Consider the following 18,671-nt stretch of genomic DNA (forward strand, 5'->3'; position numbering starts at 1 on the left):
CTTTATTTTCCGCACAGTCAGGAATCATCACCATTTTCTGTTTAAGCAATCCAATAACATGTTGTTGATACTTTAACATATGAAACTGGCAGTTTAAAGCCCTAATGGAAGGTTGCAGAAGTGTAAACCTTCTTACCCCATCTATCCAGCGCCCTGGAGTCTCTATCAGAAGGGGTAGGATTTTTATCAGTAGAAGCCTTAATGCCCTTGGGTCCCTGTAAAACGGTCTCTGGATCCGCAATAGGATTTTTAAAAAGGAACTTGTGTGAATCAGGAACCCTGTAATATCTGCCAGGTTTTCTGGGAGCAGGAGGCAAGGAATCAGGGGCCAAACTAGATTCCAAAAAAGCATCATCAACAATGTCTAGTACAGGAGCAATAGCTAAAGGCCTATGCTGAGGCAGGAGTAAGAAATCCCTAAGCCTCTTTTTTGAATCAGAAAAATCCTGGCTATCCCAGTGGAAATGCTCCTTTAGAGTATGTAAGGTTTCACCAAAAGAAAAATCCTCTGGAGGGGGAGCAGAGGGAATAGAGTCCTCTGCATCAGAATCCTCATAAGTAGGAAAGGACAAATCCAGATCATCAGAAGAATCAGAAAAATCAGAATCCTGGTCAGAAGATTCATAAACAACTTCAGTCCTACGTCTCTTAGAAGGGGGAGGCTGGCTTGCCCTGATTAGAGTTATAAGATCTTCAGCCATTCTTATCGTTTGTTTTTTAGGCATAGAGGCCTGAGCATGCAGCTTGGGTGTCATTTTTTAGGCATGGTTCGAGATTTAGGCCTAAAAGAAGGAGGCGTCAGTTTAATATACAAGTATGTAGGCCTGAATACACCCTCAGAAGCCGGTGCCTGCACAGCGGCTCCGGACCCATCCAAGGTAGAGATATCCGCAGGTTCCATAGTTGAAGCATTTTGCGGCATACCGGACTCCGAATGGGTCTCAGTAGAGGCCTGCGAATCAGACGTAGCAGGTATCAGGAACTGCGAAGGTGCCTCACTGAGTAACGGCAAACTGGCGACTGGCTTAGAAGTGTCGTTGGCAGTTTTGGAACTTGGCGGCCTGTCTCTGTCTTTATCCTTGTGTTTTTTTGGAATCCTGGTAGTTGGATGGCTAACCGATGACATTTCTGGATAATTAAACCAAGAACTGAAATATTTAGAGGTGAAAATATACCGATGATGGATAGTGCGCTGATTAAATAAAGCACAAAACCGACAGCACGGTACGTCGTGGTCATGGCCTAGGCAAGGAATAAAGTACAAATGAAAATCTTTATGAGGTATTTGCTTTCCACAAGTAATACAATTATTAACTTTTACTGACATCTGTAAGAAGCAAGAAAAAGTTTCCCCAATGGGGTACTTAGCTTTAGTTGAAGACTTCAGTTCTGAAACTCGATAACGGAAATTTCAGGAGTCGGCCGACCGGCACTTGTGAACTGCTTCTGCTTCGGGCACCACACAGCAAGAAAGACTGATGTAATGGCGTCGGCTGCATGTTTTATACCCCTGACGACCTGACATCATGGAAGAAGGGACAGCAACCGACGCAGGACCCAAGACTTTGTTAATCAGGCCGACTGAGGGCTACTGCAAGCAGATAACCCAAAAGTGATGACTGCAACAGTGAAACACGAAGAACATCATAATATTTAACAATCCATTCCCCACAGCTTCAATTCCCCTAAAAGATAAACCCACAGCAAAACCTCAACTACCAGACAAAATGGGGTTCTCACAGAGACATATATGACCGTTCTTCCACCAGGCCAAAATGAAAACCCTGAATGAAGGGCTGAACCCAGGACATCAAACTAACAGACAATTATCGGAGTACAATGGAGCTAAATATCCATTTTTCTACTGACTGAAATCTTGCTTTCTGTTGCAAAAAATCATAACATCCTTCTGATGCTACAATTAATATCAACATATTTATTTAGTTGAATAACAAAAAGAGAGAGTCTTTCATTATAGCAGTGATACAGTACCCAGTGATATACTTTCAACATCTTCAAGCTTTTTTGCCAGTTCTTGTTCCAGCTAAAAGGAAAAGAAAACAAATTTAATTGAAATGAACCACATAAAAATCAGACCTAAAAAAGTATCTAAATTAGAACCAAAACAGACTTGACTTGTTAAACTGTTCTACAAGTGCTTAAGCTTAAGTTTTTATTTATAGCAAAGCATGCACAATGATGCTTATTATACACTATTCAAGACTGTGTAGCACACAGATCTTGTACTGCTGACTGCACAGTCACAATACATGTTACTCCCTGAATACTCAGTCTTCACTTAGGTGAATCTGCTGGGAAAAGAGAAGTAAATATCAAGTATTCTGTTCTTAATCAACAATATCATTATAGCATTTCATCCTTCTGACATGCTAAGCTATGGTACACAGAACAGGCATCTAAGTGTCAAACATCAAGTGCTGATGATGCTGACACCTTACACCAATAACAGTGATTAACTCTATTATATTCATATAGATATAAAAGTGTGTGAGTCATTGTGTCAACCGCTCAGAACGCTGCATGCATGGACTACCAGCACATTTAGTTGAAATGTTCAGCCCTTTTCCTTCTGTATTGTAATCTCAGAATTGATGTATATAATTAGCCGGTGGGTTGCTATCTACCTGAAAAAACAATGTAAAAGTTTTTTTTTTTTTTTGAGGGGGGGGGTCATTTTTTCCGTTTCAACCTTTTGGACAGATAATTTATTTGACTGATGCAATGATAAGAATCCATATAATAAGATCAATGAAGCTGGCAAATTACTCACTTAAGAGTTAAAATTGCTGGAAAATGCATAAAAGATCAAATTATTGGTGAAATTCTAGCCAGAGAGAGAGAATCTATGGTCAGACTATCCAACAAACACCAAAAATTTTCTTACCCTACTTGTAATCATTTTTTTAAAGGAAGCAAATCCTACAAATACCACGCACTTCTGTTATCAGCTCACCCCTGCCACCAGGATCAGCACATTTGTCAGCAGTCAAAGTAATGTTATGCGAGATGTAAATGTTCATCATATTGATTCACTGCTGCAGTAGCCTTAGCTATATGGGTTAGATCTAGCTAAAGATATAACAATCAGCCAGCTTCTACAGCTTCAGGGTAATTTCCACAAACCCAGGCAGCTCAAGCTGAGCTAATTAAAAGACAAGATTGGGGGCCAAACCCTTCAGAGCTTTACTGAGGTTGAACAGTATGCTCCTCTGAGACATTCAAGGTTCAAATGTCTGCTTGTGCTATTCTGTTGCTGGGCAGATATGTTCCCTTTTGGGGTAAAAACTTTTATATTTAAATATTTTACTAATTATTTTTACTTTCCTCATCACAGAAATTAAATTTAGGAGCCTAGGTTTTAAAGGAGACTGTACTGTACTTTTAAAACAGAAGCACTCTTTCTTCCATGTCAGTTTAAGTCATTTAAAGTAACTGAAAACTATTTTTGCTGTGGAGAAATTGTGTTCATTTTACTTATGGGGCAGGAAAATGTTTTAAAGTTCTTTTCACAGCAGAAAAAGTGAATTTAAAGACTATTTTTACCAGTAATTGCTGCTTGTTTTCTCAGAAAAGGGTACCACTCTTGGCTTGACCATGGAAAAAAATGTCGGTCCCACAGTCGGTCAGTCTTCCAGCCACAGAGAAGAGAAAGTTAAGCAGGCAGCCTTTGCCAACACAGCAGGCTAGCAATTTGCCTCGGCTGCAGGTGGGCGACTCTGCTGTGGCCATTTGTTTTACCTCAGACCACTCATCTGTTACCTGGAATCCATCTGGTGTAGCACCTACAACCAATATGGACTAGGAGTTAGCCATGACCTCTGTGGCTTTTGGAGTTCCCTCAGTGGGCAAGGGACAGCCACTCTTCTTGGTCTTGGAGAAGGAACAAGGAAGGCTTCCCTGTTTTGTCAGAATGTTGTGTCCATGCCTAGTCTAGCTGCTGCTGCCACAAAACACTGCTGCCTACATTTTCCCTATCAAAAAGAACCATAAAACTAAGTATGTATTTACTTAGTCCAGATTCTAGATATGCACAGGAGGAAGAAGCAACATATTCAGGGCTTTCTCCTCAGATTTCTTATTCAGACTCAGAGTAGAGCTTAGTTTCTAATTCTCATTGTTGAGGTTTCTCTATCTGAGACTAATTCTAGAAGGCATCAGTGTTTTCAGTGGGAGAACACTGGATTTCACAGGCTGTCAGCAAATACTTTTGGCTGACAAAAGGAATTTCCAGAACCTGCACCAATTCCTCCAGTTTTGTCTGCCTTGGAGGATGTGTTACTGCCTGCATTTTTCCTGACAGATGCCCCTGAAAAGGCAGGTAGAATGTATAAAGTTCTCAATCTTTTTAATATTTTTACACTCCCAAACCTGATCCAACAGCTATAGCTTTAGTTAATCCTTCTGCTGCTAAACAGTTAATTCCAATCATACAGTTTCTGATAAGGATGGGAAGCCTATTGACCAGTATAGAAAAAACTGTAACTCTGATGTTCAGAATTCTGAACTGTCAGGTCCTAATGTTAAGGTTTGTCCTGGCCAACTGTAAAAAGTATAAGGAATTTTTTTTTCTGCAGTTTCTTCATGTGAGGAAAACCTGCTTTAAATAATTTCTTTTTTAATATTCATTATATACATGATTCTGTTGATACTTCAAGGATTATGATCAGTGCTACTCTTTTAAGGAGGTTTGCATGGCTGCATTCTCAGAACCTTCCAGATGATGTTAAAATGATAGTTTACATTTTCATTTGAACAGAGATCTAGTTTTTGGCCCCTCTGCTGTACAGATGATCAAAACATGTGATGAATGGAGTAAAAAGTTTTCCAGTCCTCCTTTCCCATATTTTCCAAGAGATTCTCTAACTCCTCATCCAACTTTGGTAAGAAACAAAATGAACAGTCTTAACAAAATGCAGGAAAACAGACATTTAAGAAGTGGCAATGGAGTTCCAAGAAGAATGCGGAAAACTCCCCAAACCAGGGACAGTCCAGTAAGTTAAAATGACTGTTCAAGAGATGTCATTCCCCCATCCTACCCTGGTACCCCCTTTTGTCTTCCAGAAAGTCCCAATCTCCACTTCTCTTTAGCAACAAACTGATGATCTGAACATATTTGTCAAACTTTCATCAAGGTTACAAGTAGCAATGGAAGGAAATTCCTCCTTTCCAGGGGGTAATTCCTCATCTTCCAGACCAGACTCTTAAAATTTCACCTGTCTGCTGTACTAGACAGTAACAGAACCAATTCCACCTTCTCAGGTAGGAAAGGGGTTTTATTCAAGGATGTTTTTGGTGCCAAAGAAAATGTTTTACAACCATTTCTGGATCTTTCTTTCCTAAACCTGTTTGTGACAGTGCCCAAATTCAAAATGATTTCACTTCACAACCTCTTTTTTCTCATTCAAGTTTCCTGGTAACGATAAATTTAAAAGCTGTTTATCATCACATCCATAATCATCTAGATTTCAGGCATTATTAAGGCTGTGTGTGTCTGGATCACATTATCAGTTCTCTGCTTTACCCACTGGACTATCCACTGCACCAAGTGTCTGTCTCCATGTATAGTTACATGATATCCATGTTTCTCCATATTTAGACAAGTTGCTTATCTTTGCAGAGACTTTTTAAAAAGTGTCAGTAATCACTCTTTGGTGAAAGATTTCATACACAGGCTGTGTCCAACAGAACATTCAGAAATCTTTTGTTGACTTCTTACAAGACTGTGTTTCTGGGATGTCAACTAGACACCACAGTTCAAAGAGCTGTTCTTCCACAGGAAGAAAAACAGATCTAGATCCAGATCTATTTCTAGGATTTTCAGTCAAACTTCGGTCACTGTGAAGGAATACCTCAGGATTTTGGATTTCATGGCATTTATGATTCTCGTGACACCCCTTCAAACAGTCCACATGACAGTAGTATCTTAAGTATCTTTGGTCCCAGCACCTATACCCTTTGTCTTTTCAAATCCTAGTGGTGGGGGGTTGTCAGAAGAGAAATTACACAGCGGAGACAAAAGATATCCCCAAATTCAGGTTTCCCTTTCTCCCTCCCTGTTCTAAAGCATTTGCCACAAATGTGGGACAACAAAGACTGAGGCAACCATATAAATATAAGAGAGAGCGTGCTCTGATCAAGGCACACAACTCTGTAAACCATCTTTGGTCTCCAGAACCTCTTCATGTTGTTACAGACAATACTACAATCATGTGGAACCAGGTCATACCTCCTTTGCAGGCTAGCCATGTAAGCTTGGGATACAGCTTCATAACACAATCATGCTACAGGCAATCTACATTTTGACATAGAAGAATACTATGGCGGACAAGCTGAACAGGATAAGGGAATACAATCATGAATGGAAACTAGTTCAGGGGGTATTTCCAAGACTAGATTCATCTGTGGGGAGCTCCTCAAGTAGATTTATTTGCATCTTCTATGAACAATCAGCTGGCAAGATTTTGCTCCAGGACTCCATGCAAGAAGGCCTGGAAGACAGATGCCTTTTCTTTTCCTTGGAAAGGAATGTTCCAGTATGTTTTCCAACCTTTCCACCAATATCTAGCATACTTCTGAAGATTCAGAAGGAATCCCCAAGATTATTGTGGTGACCCCCTTCTGGCCCAGGCAACCAAGGTTCTTGTCTTCTCTTCATTTGGAAATGGCCAGGAACAATTGCCACAAGCTTCCTCACAGACTGAATCTACTCACGCAAAAAAAGGAGTGTTTGATACACCCAGACACCAATCAAGTTCAACTGACTGGCTGGATAATGGGGTCTTGATTGCTTTTAGACACCTCTTTACTAAGGATGTAAACAGGTACTAATGGAGGCAAGAAAACCTGCAACTAGAAAATCATGTACTTTTTTATGCCTGTATCAAGTTTCACTTATAGACTATTTCAGCATGTCTAACCATGGATAACCCTCTTTCAATGCAGTCTTATGTAGATTGTTTTTGAAAGGGGTTTTGCATACAGAATCTCACAGAAACCTTGTAGCCCTTTCCTTTGCATCTTAATTTTGTGTTAGAGAAGGACTTCCAAAATGGCTGCACACTGACCAACAGCTTAACGTCAGCTCTCTGTGTGAAAACAGAAACTGAGAAACAGCCAGTGATATTCTCAGTTTGGGGAAAATTCAGTTATTGGCTAGTAAGAACACTGCCTGGATGCCTGCAAAGAAGAAACTCAGAGAGCCTGAAAGAACATCAAGTAGAAAAGGTGAAAACACTGACTGGGAAGAATCCTGCAGCTGCACAGCATAAAGCAGTTCAAGCTCCAGCTTTGGTGCAAGACATTGCTTCTAGTAACCTAGAAGAAAATAAAACAAGTCAAATGTACTCACAGCTAATTAAAATAAACAAAACACTGAAGGAGTATATTAAGCCAAATAACAAAAGAAAGGAAAATATGGAAGAAGCTTTAACCATATGATCTGATAAAACTGCAAAAAAATCAGAGTTCGAAATGAAGAAAAGGCTGGCTGAGTACGAGACTGTTCAAGAAAACATGTTTCAAAAAAAATGAAGAATTAGAGGGCAGAGCACATAGGGAAAAAATCTGAGCTTTTCTGCTCTACTAGATAAACCAGAAGCAACAGACTGCATTCATTTTCTGAAGGCAGAAATAAGGAAAGTACAGTTGTGTACACTTACCACAATGTAGATGTTCGAGTGTACTCACTGTTGCAGTTATCATAGGTTCATAGGTTGATACTAGGCTATCTGCCCTAGGGCATTTATAAGCCCAGCCAGAGTGCGTTTGACTTTCGCCACCCTTTTAGATTTGTTGACTGTGCCTCTGTATAGTAGGTCACAGAAGGTAAACCTTTTAAGGTTTGTTTACTGTACCTCTGTCAAGCAGCGACACAGAAGAGATCCCAGGGGTAAACTTACGATCTCCCATCCATTCGTCAAGATTTCTCTTGAGGGTCAGTGAGGGGCTCTGCCTGACATGGATTGGGATTTTGTTCCAGAGTGATGGGAGCCTCTGGGATATGAATCTGTCCCTCCAGCATGTCCTGTTTATTTCTGTGCTGAGGTTCAAGTCCCTGGAGCGTGTATCTCTAAGGGATTTAGATTTCCTGAGGTGAAGCATGTCCATTAATTCTGGGTTGGACATGGCTTTATACGTCAGACACAGATCGCTTCTAAGTAGGCGGTACGCAACTGAGTAGAGCTGGAGTTTCTTTAGCCTAACAGCATAGGGCATCTGTTTGAGCCCCTTGATCCTCTTGGTGAGATACTTTTGGGGTCTTTCCAGTTGCTGAAGGTGTCGGGTAAGGTACATCCCAAAAGGGGCATTGTACTCAATTATGGGCCTGATAAGTGATGAGTAGAGGGACACAATGACCTCTCTTGATCTAGATGTGAACCCTTTCATGATAAGGTGGGCTATATTGAAGGTCTTTCTAACCACTTTGGTAACGTGATTGTCAAAGGAGAGATTGCTATCTACTTGGGTCCCCATGTCCCTAATTACTTCTTCCGTACTTAATGGATTACCACCTATGTGGTAATTTGTGGGCACTTTGTTTTTTCCAAAGGGGATGACTATGCACTTTTTGGCATTTAGCTTTAGGCCATGGCTCTGGCACCAGTTATCCGTCTCCTTGAGACCCTCTTGGAGGATGCTTGTGTCAGACGAAGAGTCGATTATGGCACCCAGTTTGCAGTCATCTGCGAACTTGGTCAGCCATAGTCCACCAGTGTTAGCCTGTACCTCGGAGAAATATATACCGAACAAGAGAGGTCCCAGGACTGAGCCTTGTGGGACACCACTTGTAACTGGTTTAGAGTCTGACATGGCACCTGCTATTCTGGCCATGGGGGTTCTATCCCTGAGCCAGTTTGCTACCCATCTTGTGACATAGGGGTTGATATTTAAGCTGGTGAGCTCATTTATGATGCCCGAGTGGGGTATTGTGTCAAAGGCCTTTGCGAGGTCCAGGTAGGCTGTGTGGACTACCTTCCCTTCATCTATGGCTATGGTAACTGTTTCAAAGAAGTCTTCCAGGTTCAAGAGGCAAGATCTGCCCTTAACGAAGCTGAATTGGGTAGGATCCAGTTTCTGGAGGTTCCCAATGTCTTTGTTTATGATTTCCATGATGATACGCTCCATAGCTTTGCAGACCAGGCTAGTCAGGCTTATAGGGCGATAGTTTCCAGTGTCTGTTGTGGCACCACCTTTGTGGAGTGGGACCACTGTTGCTGTACGCCATTCCTTGGGAACATATCCTGTAGTAAGGCTGAGATTGAATAGTGACTTTATATGAGGGTTTAGTTCTTGGAGCTCGTGTAAGACGCTGGCCGGGACACCGTCTGGTCCCATTGATGCTGTGTTTTTAGCTTTGGAGAGGGCAGCTCTCACCTGTGCATCTGTGATCTCAGTAAGGCTACACTCTGTTGGGATAGACATTTGCTCTTTTGGGGGGGAAGGGGGGGAGAAGTTTGCACTGAACCTTTCTGCCAGGATGTTGGCAATGTCTGTGGGTTCAGTGAATTTTTTGTCATTTTGCACTAACACAGAGCATATCTGAGAGTTGCGTCCCAGGTTTCTGACATAACTAAAGAAGGCCTTGTGATTATCTTTAGTGTCTTGTGCAATTTTTCTTTCAAAGCTGGCCTTAGAAGATTTTATGAGGGATCGTAGTTTCTTGCTGGTACTGATCAGTGACGCCTTCCCTTTTTGTAGTAGCTTTCTCCTTCTGTTGTATAGCTTATTTATGGCCAGGGTCCACCAGACAGGTCTCCTGCCTTTGGAGGAGTGAGTCTTGGTTTTATTTGGGATAGCATGCTCCATAAAATCCTGTAGGTGTCCATAGAATGCTTTTGTAAATGATTCTGCATTTTGGGCCGTATTGTCCACTGGCCCAGGGGCTTTGAATGATTCCACCTCAGTTTTGAGAAGTGTGAAGTTTGCTTTTGAGAAGTTCTTCACCGTGGTTTCCTTGGCTAGGGGTGGGGATGGAATACGGATGTCTAGTGAGATTTGTTTATGGTCTGATCTTACCAATGAGGGGTATACCTCTGGTGTGGAACACAGAGACCCCATGTTGGTGATGACCAGATCCAGTATGTTTTCCCCTCTTGTGGGAGCGGTGACCAGTTGTTCCATAGCATTTGAGTTTATAAATTCTAGGAACCGTTGGCCAATGGTGTTTGGGCTCGAGTAGTTTTCCCAATCGATGTTTGGGTAGTTGAAGTCACCCAGTACAATAGTGTTTGGAGAGACTCTCATATTCTCCAGTGTTCTCAGGAAAGCTGAGTGAGGTTCCTGTGTTTGGGAGGGTGGTCTGTAGCAGGCTACAAACTGAAAGGCAGTTTTGCCCACTGTTAGTTGCACATGGATGGTCTCCGAAGCTTCGTGCAGTGCCACTAGCCTGGAGGTGTGGGTATCTTTGATAAATATGGATACTCCCCCTCCTTTTGTGGTTCAGTCCAAGTTTTGGGGCCGGAAAGCATGGTATGTAGTATAGCCTGGTAGTGCTGGGGTGCTCCCGGGAGCCTTGAACTAGGTTTCTGTTACTGCACAGATATCGATATTCTCCATACTGAAGACAGTCTCGAGTGCGTGCATCTTGAGGTTTAGACTTCTGGCGTTGAGCAGCATTACCCTTAGTTTTTTTTCTTTGTGTTGTCTATGGGGGTGGGTTTGTCTTTTGAGCCTTGCCTAAAAAAGGCACTATGGGGGAGGCAAGAGCCTTAGCCAGTATTTGAAAACCCAGGAGTGACAGGTGCAAGCCATCCCTAGTGAAGCAACGTGGCTTGTTGAGCATATCATCCCAGGCTGACAGACACTGGATCCCCTTTGAATGACACCGATACTTTGGACAATTGTTAAAATTGATCATTTTGTCTTTATACTGTGGCATCATTCTTGGTTAGGGTAAGATGCTACTCAAAGTCAGGGTCATACCGGCCTGGGCTACATGATCAAAGACTTCCTTTTTTCATGTAGTCCAGGGAGGTACGTCTCAGGTCATTCACACCAGCATGGACAATGACGGAGTCATACTTGTACTTGCTTTGGAGTGACCCGAGTGCTTGTGTTATGTGGCGGATCCTGGCACCCGACAGGCAGCTTACAGTGACCTTCTCCTTGTTCAGCCTGGTTAGTGGGACGTCAGTGTGTCTGACAATAGAGTCACCTATTACAAGTGTATTAGATGTGTTGTTTAGCCTTAAGGGCTGTGACTGTGTGGCACACTGACTTTGTGAGCTATGTGCTACGTGGATATTGTTTCGTGGTAGGTGTTGCTTGGATGTCTGCTTTGGAGGTCTCTGCTGCTTAGGCAGATTTTTATTTAGAGCGTCCGAGTATGTTTTTGTGTGTTTATGTGTTTGGTTTGCTGATGCGATAGGTCTATGTGAGACTGGATTTGTGGTGTGTGTGGTTACCTTCTCCTCCTGACAGGCTGTGCCTGTACTGGGTTGAGAGAGTTTAGCCTCCAGTTTGGCTATATAGTTGCATATCTCACATATATTTGAGCTTGTTGGGAGGAGGAGAGGGTGGTCTGTATACATAAGGCAGTTGTAACATTGCCTCAAGATTCCCAGATTCACCAGCTGGACTGGAGAGTAAACTCGAAACTGACCTTTGGACATGCCTGAATAATATAGGGAACTACTTATTGACTGATCAGAAAGAACCAATAGGGAGCAAGTGCTTTGAAGGAATATAAGAGGATGTAGTGCTTTAGTTTGTGTTTACCTATGAGATTACTTATACGAGCAAGTGCAGGGCTTTTGAATGAGAAAATAGTGCTTAATTTGAGATTTAGAGCAGTTCTAAGGGAAAAGGTGAACAGCAGACTTTGTGGAGCCGGGAATAGTTTAAGTGGCGCTGCCCAACGCGGCTCTGTGCGCAAGACCACCCTAAAAGAGGGTTGCAGGGTATTAAGACATAGAGATCAAAGAGTTTAGAATTGACCCAAAATGGCCAATAAAACTACAGCTTCTAGGCAGTAACCACTCCTACAGGGACAGGCAGGCTGTTCAGTGTTAACCACTGCCACTGGTGAACACAGAGACTTCCCTTTAGTCCAAGCAAGCACTGGCCTCCAAGAAACTTACAAACAGTTCAGAACAGCAAATCTGTAACTGAATTTTCTTAAATTTCAGAAAGTGGGGAAAAAGCAAGATTTTTTTTTTTCTTTTTTGGGTTATCTGCCTGCAGGTAGCCCTCAGTCGGCCCGAATACCAGAGTCTTGGGGTTTCTGCTTCGGATGCTGTCACCTCTTCCATGATGTCAGGTCATCAGGGGTATAAAACATGCAGCCAATGCCATTACATCAGTTTTTCTTGCCCCAGATGTCAGGAGCCCCCAAAATAGGAAGCAATTACATGGTGTGGAACACCTCCAGTAAAAAGTAAATACCATAGCCATAAGATATGGCCAAAAAGAGGATAGGTGGAAAGCATAGAAGAGTCAGGGAGCTGGAGGGAGGGTAACCAGGACTGCAACAGTGAATACACTCAAACATCTACATTTATGGTAAGTGTACACAACTGTACTATGTTCTTCGTGTTTCACTGTTGCAGTCATCACACTTGGGTTGATTCCCAAAGCTGAGGAAGGGTGGAGGCAGTCAAGTAATAGTAGGGCTGGCTAGCAGGCCTTGTAAGACTGCTGTGGCAAATCCAGCTCTGGATTTAGAAAAGACAGGTAAGTGGTAATGCTTTGTGAAGGTGTGCACAGAACTCCAGGCTGCAGCATCCAGGATGTCCCTGGTAGGGACTCTCCTGAGAAATGCTGTAGAGGTAGAGGTAGTCCTAGTGGAATGAGTTCTGATCCCCTGTGGGGTAGGTTTTCCATAGTGTTTGTAGCAGAAATGGATGCAGCGTGCTATCCATTTGGAAATGGTTTGCTTTGAAATGGCCTTGCCCTCTGCCCCTGTAGCAAAGCTGACTAGCAGCTGGTCAGATTTTCTGAAAGGCTTAGTCCTGTCAAGGTAGAACCCGAGTTGTATGTATACGTCCAAAGAGTGCAGGATCCTTTCCCCTTTATTCTGAGGATTAGGGAAAAGGTTGGTAAATAGATGGATTGGTTTAGAGCCACACTGTATACCACCTCGAGCATAAAAGATGGGTTAGTCCTGAGGGAAATTCTGTCAGCATGGAAAATAATGAACACTCTTCCTGCTGAATTGATGGCTAGAAGTAAGGCTGTTTTCCAAGAGAGGAATTTTAACTGTGCTGTAGCAGCAGGCTCAAAAGGGGGAAGCGTGAGCTTCTCTAGTACAAAGTTAAGGTCCCAGGCAGGGGTGGGAGCTCTCCTTGGGGGTCTTAAATTATTAGCTCCTCTCAGGAACTGTTTGACCAGAGGATGAGAGAAGAGGGGTGGCTCAGTATTATAATGAGCTGAGATGGCCGAGGCATGAATCTTACTAGAAGAGAAGGATAGGCTTTTGTGGAGCAGCTCTGCTAGATAATCTATGATTTGAGGTAAGGTGGGCACAGCTGTGTCCTTTCCTTGAGACTGGCTCTAAGAACATTATCTTTTCCATTTTCTGAATAGGATTTCCTAGTACTAGGGCTTCTGGCCTCAAGGATGATGTCCAGCACCTGTTTGCTGAGGGTTGCTGGTGGTGTATTCAGGAAATAAGCCAGGCTGCAAGGTTCAGGATTTGCAGCTGAGGATGCAAAATCTGTCCCCTCCTGCTGGGACAGCAAGGAGGGGGTCTGATGTAGGTTCCAGGGTGGCACTGCTGCCAGACTGTGTAGGAGTGGGTACCAGTGCTGGCTGGGCCAGTCCGATGCAATAAGGATTGTCCTTGGTTTGTCCTGTTTGATCTTGAGTAGTACTTTTGAGAGGAGGGGCAGAGGGGGGAAAGGCATAAATTGAGAGGTTTCCCATGTAAAGGATAGGGCATCCACTTTCCATGCTTGGCTGTGGGGATTTCTGGTGCAAAAATTGCTTAATTAGTGGTTTTGGGGAAGGCAAAGAGGACCACCTCTGGTGTCCCCCACCTGTGGGTTAGAAGTTTGAATGAGTTGGGTTCCAGTTTCCACTCGTGTTGGTCCAGTAGATTTCTGCTTAAGTCGTCTGCCAGTGAATTTTGTTTGCCTGGCAGGTGCACTTGGTTGCTCAAGGCTGTGTTCCACAGGGCCATGGCTAACCTGCAGAGTGGGTAGGAATGAGTTCCCCCCGCTTGTTTATGTACCACATAACTGTGGTGATGTCTGTCTTTATCAAGAGTTGTCCTGGAAGAATAAGGTATTTGAAGGCTGTCACAGCATTCTGTACAGCTAACATTTCTTTTTGATTGATATGTAGGTGAATTTGTCCTGGGCTCCATTTGCCTTGAATGCAATTGCCAGCCATGTGAGCCCCCCATGCATAGTCTGATGCACCTGTTAGGGTTTGGGTGGCGAGGGGTTGAGTGAAAGGGAGTCGCTTGTTGTGGTTGCAAGCCTCTGCCCACCAAAGGAACTCTGCCCTTAAACAAGGAATGATAGGAATAATTGTTTCCAGGTACTGAGAATGTTGACATCAGAGATTTTTTAAGTACCATTGAAGTTTCCTCATATGCAGTCTTGCATAAGGAATTAGTAGACTGAATGAGGCCATGAACCCTAGGGCTTGCAGTATTTTTCTTGCAGATAGCTGGGTTCTGGTGGCCATTAGTTTGAAGTAGTTTGTCAAATAAACCTGCTTTTCTGGAGTAAGGAATGCCATCTGGGAAGTTGTGTTCAAGCTTGCTCCCAGGAATACAATATTTTGGCTGAGCACCAGATATGATTTATTTTCATTGATGGTGTACCCCAGAGAAGTTAGAAGTCTCTTTACAAATGCTAGGTGCTGAAGTAGCAATTCCTGATTGTCTGCCTGAATCAGGCAATTGTCCACGTAGGGACAAATTTGAAATTTTCTCTGCCTGCAGTATGCAATAGCTGGAGACAGGCACTTTGTGAATACCCTGGATGCAGTAGATAAGCCAAAGGGAAGCACAGAGAACTGATAGTGCATAGAGCCTGTCCTGAAACGTAGATATTTCCTGCAAGATTCCCTTTTGGGGATGTGCAGATAAGCTTCTTTTAGGTCTAGGGTGACTAGCCAGGAGTCCTTGGCTAGTATAGGAAGCAGCTGTTGTAGTGTAAGCAGTTTGAATTTTGGGACCACTAGGAAGGTGTTGAGAATGTACAGGTCCAAGTTAGGGCGCCAAGAGCCCTCTTTTCTGGGCACCAGGAACAGTCTGGAGGAGAAACCCTGTCCTCTTTGCTCTACTGGAACAGGCTGAAAAGCCCTGATACTGAGAAGAGAAAGTGCTTGCTTTTGAGCCTCTGCCCACTGGTTTGGAGGAAGATCTGGCAACCTGCTTGGGGTTGGCAGTGAGTGGAAGTAGAATCTGTATTCCTGGGATACAATGTTTAGGACCCATCGGTCCTGGGTAATGGACATATAGTTTTTTGCATGCAGTTTTCCTCCTAGGGGTGCAAGTACTTGGGCATGGCTGGGAAGGATGACAGACAAGTCATTGTGAAATTTTTCCATAAGGGAGTGGCTTACCACTCCCTGTTTTTGAGGGGGGAGCACTCCATTGTTTAGATCTCTGTGTACCCTGAGACTGTAGCCTTGGTAGTCTGTTGCCCCTGGGGTTGGTCTAAGAAGACCAGGTAGGGACTGGAAAGGACTAGTTTTTTGAAGGCCAAATTTCTACTGAATCTAGGTAGCTGTACCTATAAGAAATCTTTAACAGTTTGCACAGATTTAGCTTTTTCCTCCATCTTTTTAAGAACCTCTTCTGCTTTTGTGCCAAACAAACGTTCCTGGTTTAATGGAGCATCTAGTAATTTTGCTTTGACATGGTCTGGCAAGATTTGTTCCTTCAGCCAGGCATGCCTTCTCAATACAGACCCAGTGACAGCAGCCCTGCAAGATGCTTCTAAGGCATCAAAACCACACTGCAAAGTATGTTTACTGACTTGGTTTGCAGAATGCATTAACTCTTTTAAATATTTATTTTCTGCAAAATCTGGAAGCAACAACATTTTTGTTTAATTAGTTCCATAATATGCTGCTGGTACTTCAACATGTGAAACTCGCAATTTAAAGCCCTGATGGCATGAGTTGCAGAGTATATACCTTCTTGCCCCATCTGTCTAAAGTCCACGAATCCCTGTCCAAAGGAGTAGGAATTTTGGCTGTAGTAGCCTTAATACCTTTAGGTCCCTGGGAAATGGTCTCTGGATCTGCAGTGGGATTTTTAGAGAGAAATTTGTGAGAGTCAGGTACCCTGTAGTACCTGTCAAGCTTTCTAGGAGCTGGTGGTAAAGTATCAGGAGTAAGACTGGATTCCATGAAAACATTATCTACAATATCCAGGACAGGGGGTATAGCTAGAGGCCTGTGCTGAGGCAAGTCTAAAAATTCTCTGAATCTCTTTTTGGACTGTGGGTAGTCCTGGCATTCCCAGCAGAAGTGCTCTCAAGCTATACAAGGTTTCACCAAAAGAAAAGTCCTCTGGAGGGGAGGCAGAGGGAATGGAATTCTCTGCATCTGAATCCTCATAGGTAGATAAGGGTATGTCCTGGTAATCAGAGGGATCAGAGTCATCGGACTCATGGTTTGTTGAATCAGAAGGAAAATCAATTCTTTGTCTGTTAGAGGGGGAAGGCTGGCTTCAGCCATTCTAAGCATTTGTTTCTGTGGCATGGGAGCTTGAGCATGCACTTTGGTCGGTTTTCTAAGCGTAGTGCAAATTCTGGGCCTGAGAAACTCAGTCGTTTTAGTCTAAAACGAAGCAATCGGTTTAATAAGAACATCAGATAGTCAGAATACACCCTCAGAAGCCAGTGTCTGCACAGCGTCTCCGGACCCATCCAAGGTAGAGGCATCCGCAGGTTCCATAATCGAAGAAGCATCTCGCGGCATACTGAATGGGTCTCAGCACAGGCCTGTGAATCTGTAGAATTAATTGGGTATTAGGGGCTGCGAAGGCACCTCACTGAGTACCGGTGGACTGGCGACTAGCCTAACGGAAGCATTGTCAGCAGTTTTGGACCTATGCAGTCTGTCTCTGTCTTTATCCTTACGTTTTTTCAGAAGATCAGTAGTCGGACGGCTTACCAAAGCCATTTTGAAATATGGAGAATGAGAATTAAAGAATTTAGCAACATAGATAGCCCGACAACGAATAGTTTGGGTGTTAAGGCACAAAACTGACAGCAAGGGACGGCTTGGTCTGGGCATAAACAGGTGACGCAGTAAGAATGAAAATCTCTGTGAGGTATTTGTTTTCCCACAGGCAAGACAACTGTTAACTTTTTCTGACATCGGTTAGAGCAAGAAAAAAGAATCGGGGTACTTAGCTTTAGAAGACTTCAGGTTTGAAACTCAAAAGACGAAAATTTCAGGTAGCAGCTGAACGGCACTTGCAAACTGCTTCTGCTTCAGGCTCCTGCATGGCAAGAAAAGCTGATGTAATGGCATCGGCTGTATGTTTTATACCCCTAACGACCTGATGTCATGGAAGAGGTGACAGCATCCAATGCAGAAATCCAGACTCTGGTATTCGGGCCGACTGAGGACTACCTGCAGGCAGATAAACCCAAGTGTGATGACTGCAACAGTGAAATACGAAGAACATCTGGACTGTTATTCCACAGCAGGAGCTGTTAATTGAAAGGGCACCTCATGCGTAGGCTCCAAATATGACCATATGAAAGCAGGCAAGACCTTATTAGTAAAGATGCAAAACTACTAGCAGAAAGAGTAGATCCTGACAAAATTGTACCAGAAGGGCAAAGTATTAAAAGCTGAAGACAGTATTTGTAGAAAATGATTACTCGCTGAACACTAAGGCAGAAGAGAATCTAATTTATTCTAGTAACCAGGGAATGTCAAGTGGCAAGTGTGAGATTCAAGCTGCTGTATCTTAGCTATCTTCCGAATATTTTTTCCTTGGGGATCAAAGTCATTTTTTTGATGCAGAACAGGCTAAGGAGGAAATGCAAAAGCCTGTCAGACAAAATATTAAGTCATCAAGCAGAAGGGGACTCTGCTTCTCATTTTTCTAATAAAGCACATGGAGAGACTTTGCCAGTAAAACCTTTTCCACTGTTCCAAAAGAAAATGTTTGAGAGACAGAGAAAAGCATAGGAGCTGACCACAAGAATCAGGAGTGCTGTGGAACTGAGCTATAATCTGGAGCTGGGAGATGGAGATGAACAGAAAAAAGACCAGCAATATGGAAATTAGTAAATACATGTGAGATGCAAAGCATCAATCACATCTGTGAAATACAGCTGCAGAAGAATAAATGGAAATTGCACTTTTGTTGACTTTGCTAAACTTGTGAGGAAATGAAAAGCAGTTGCCTCATATCATGTCATTAATGTTAGGAATAATTCTTTGGGGAGGGAAAGGAAGAAAAAATAGGTAACTGTACATAAAAAAAAAATTTAACAGTATTTCTATGAAACTTTTCACAATATGAAGTGTTTAGCTGTTTTTGTTAGTGATAAAGTTACTGAAATAAACAGACACCTTATTTGTCTTCCTCTTCTCATTTTTGGTATTGGGAAATGTAGGCATTACAGTGCAAAGAGAAGAAAAGCTAGTCAAAATCATGTTTAAGTTAATAGTCTTGGGTTGCTGAGGTGGGGGATGGGAATGTAAAAGTACACATCAATATATGTAGAAAT

At 42.9% G+C, this 18,671-nt stretch overlaps 1 protein-coding gene across 1 annotated transcript in view; it reads right to left on the minus strand.

Annotated features, from left to right (window-relative positions):
• The window catches only part of BRF1 (BRF1 RNA polymerase III transcription initiation factor subunit), a 2,040,227-nt gene that overhangs the window by 831,654 nt on the left and 1,189,902 nt on the right, over nucleotides 1–18,671 (minus strand). The window contains exon 10 of the mRNA XM_044074370.1: nucleotides 1,993–2,044. Coding sequence (XP_043930305.1) covers nucleotides 1,993–2,044 — 52 coding nt within the window. The remainder of the gene's footprint in view (nucleotides 1–1,992; nucleotides 2,045–18,671) is intronic.

Source organism: Protopterus annectens, chromosome 6.part0, assembly GCF_019279795.1.
Source record: "Protopterus annectens isolate FY-2018-M chromosome 6.part0, PAN1.0, whole genome shotgun sequence".
NCBI lineage: Eukaryota > Metazoa > Chordata > Ceratodontiformes > Protopteridae > Protopterus > Protopterus annectens.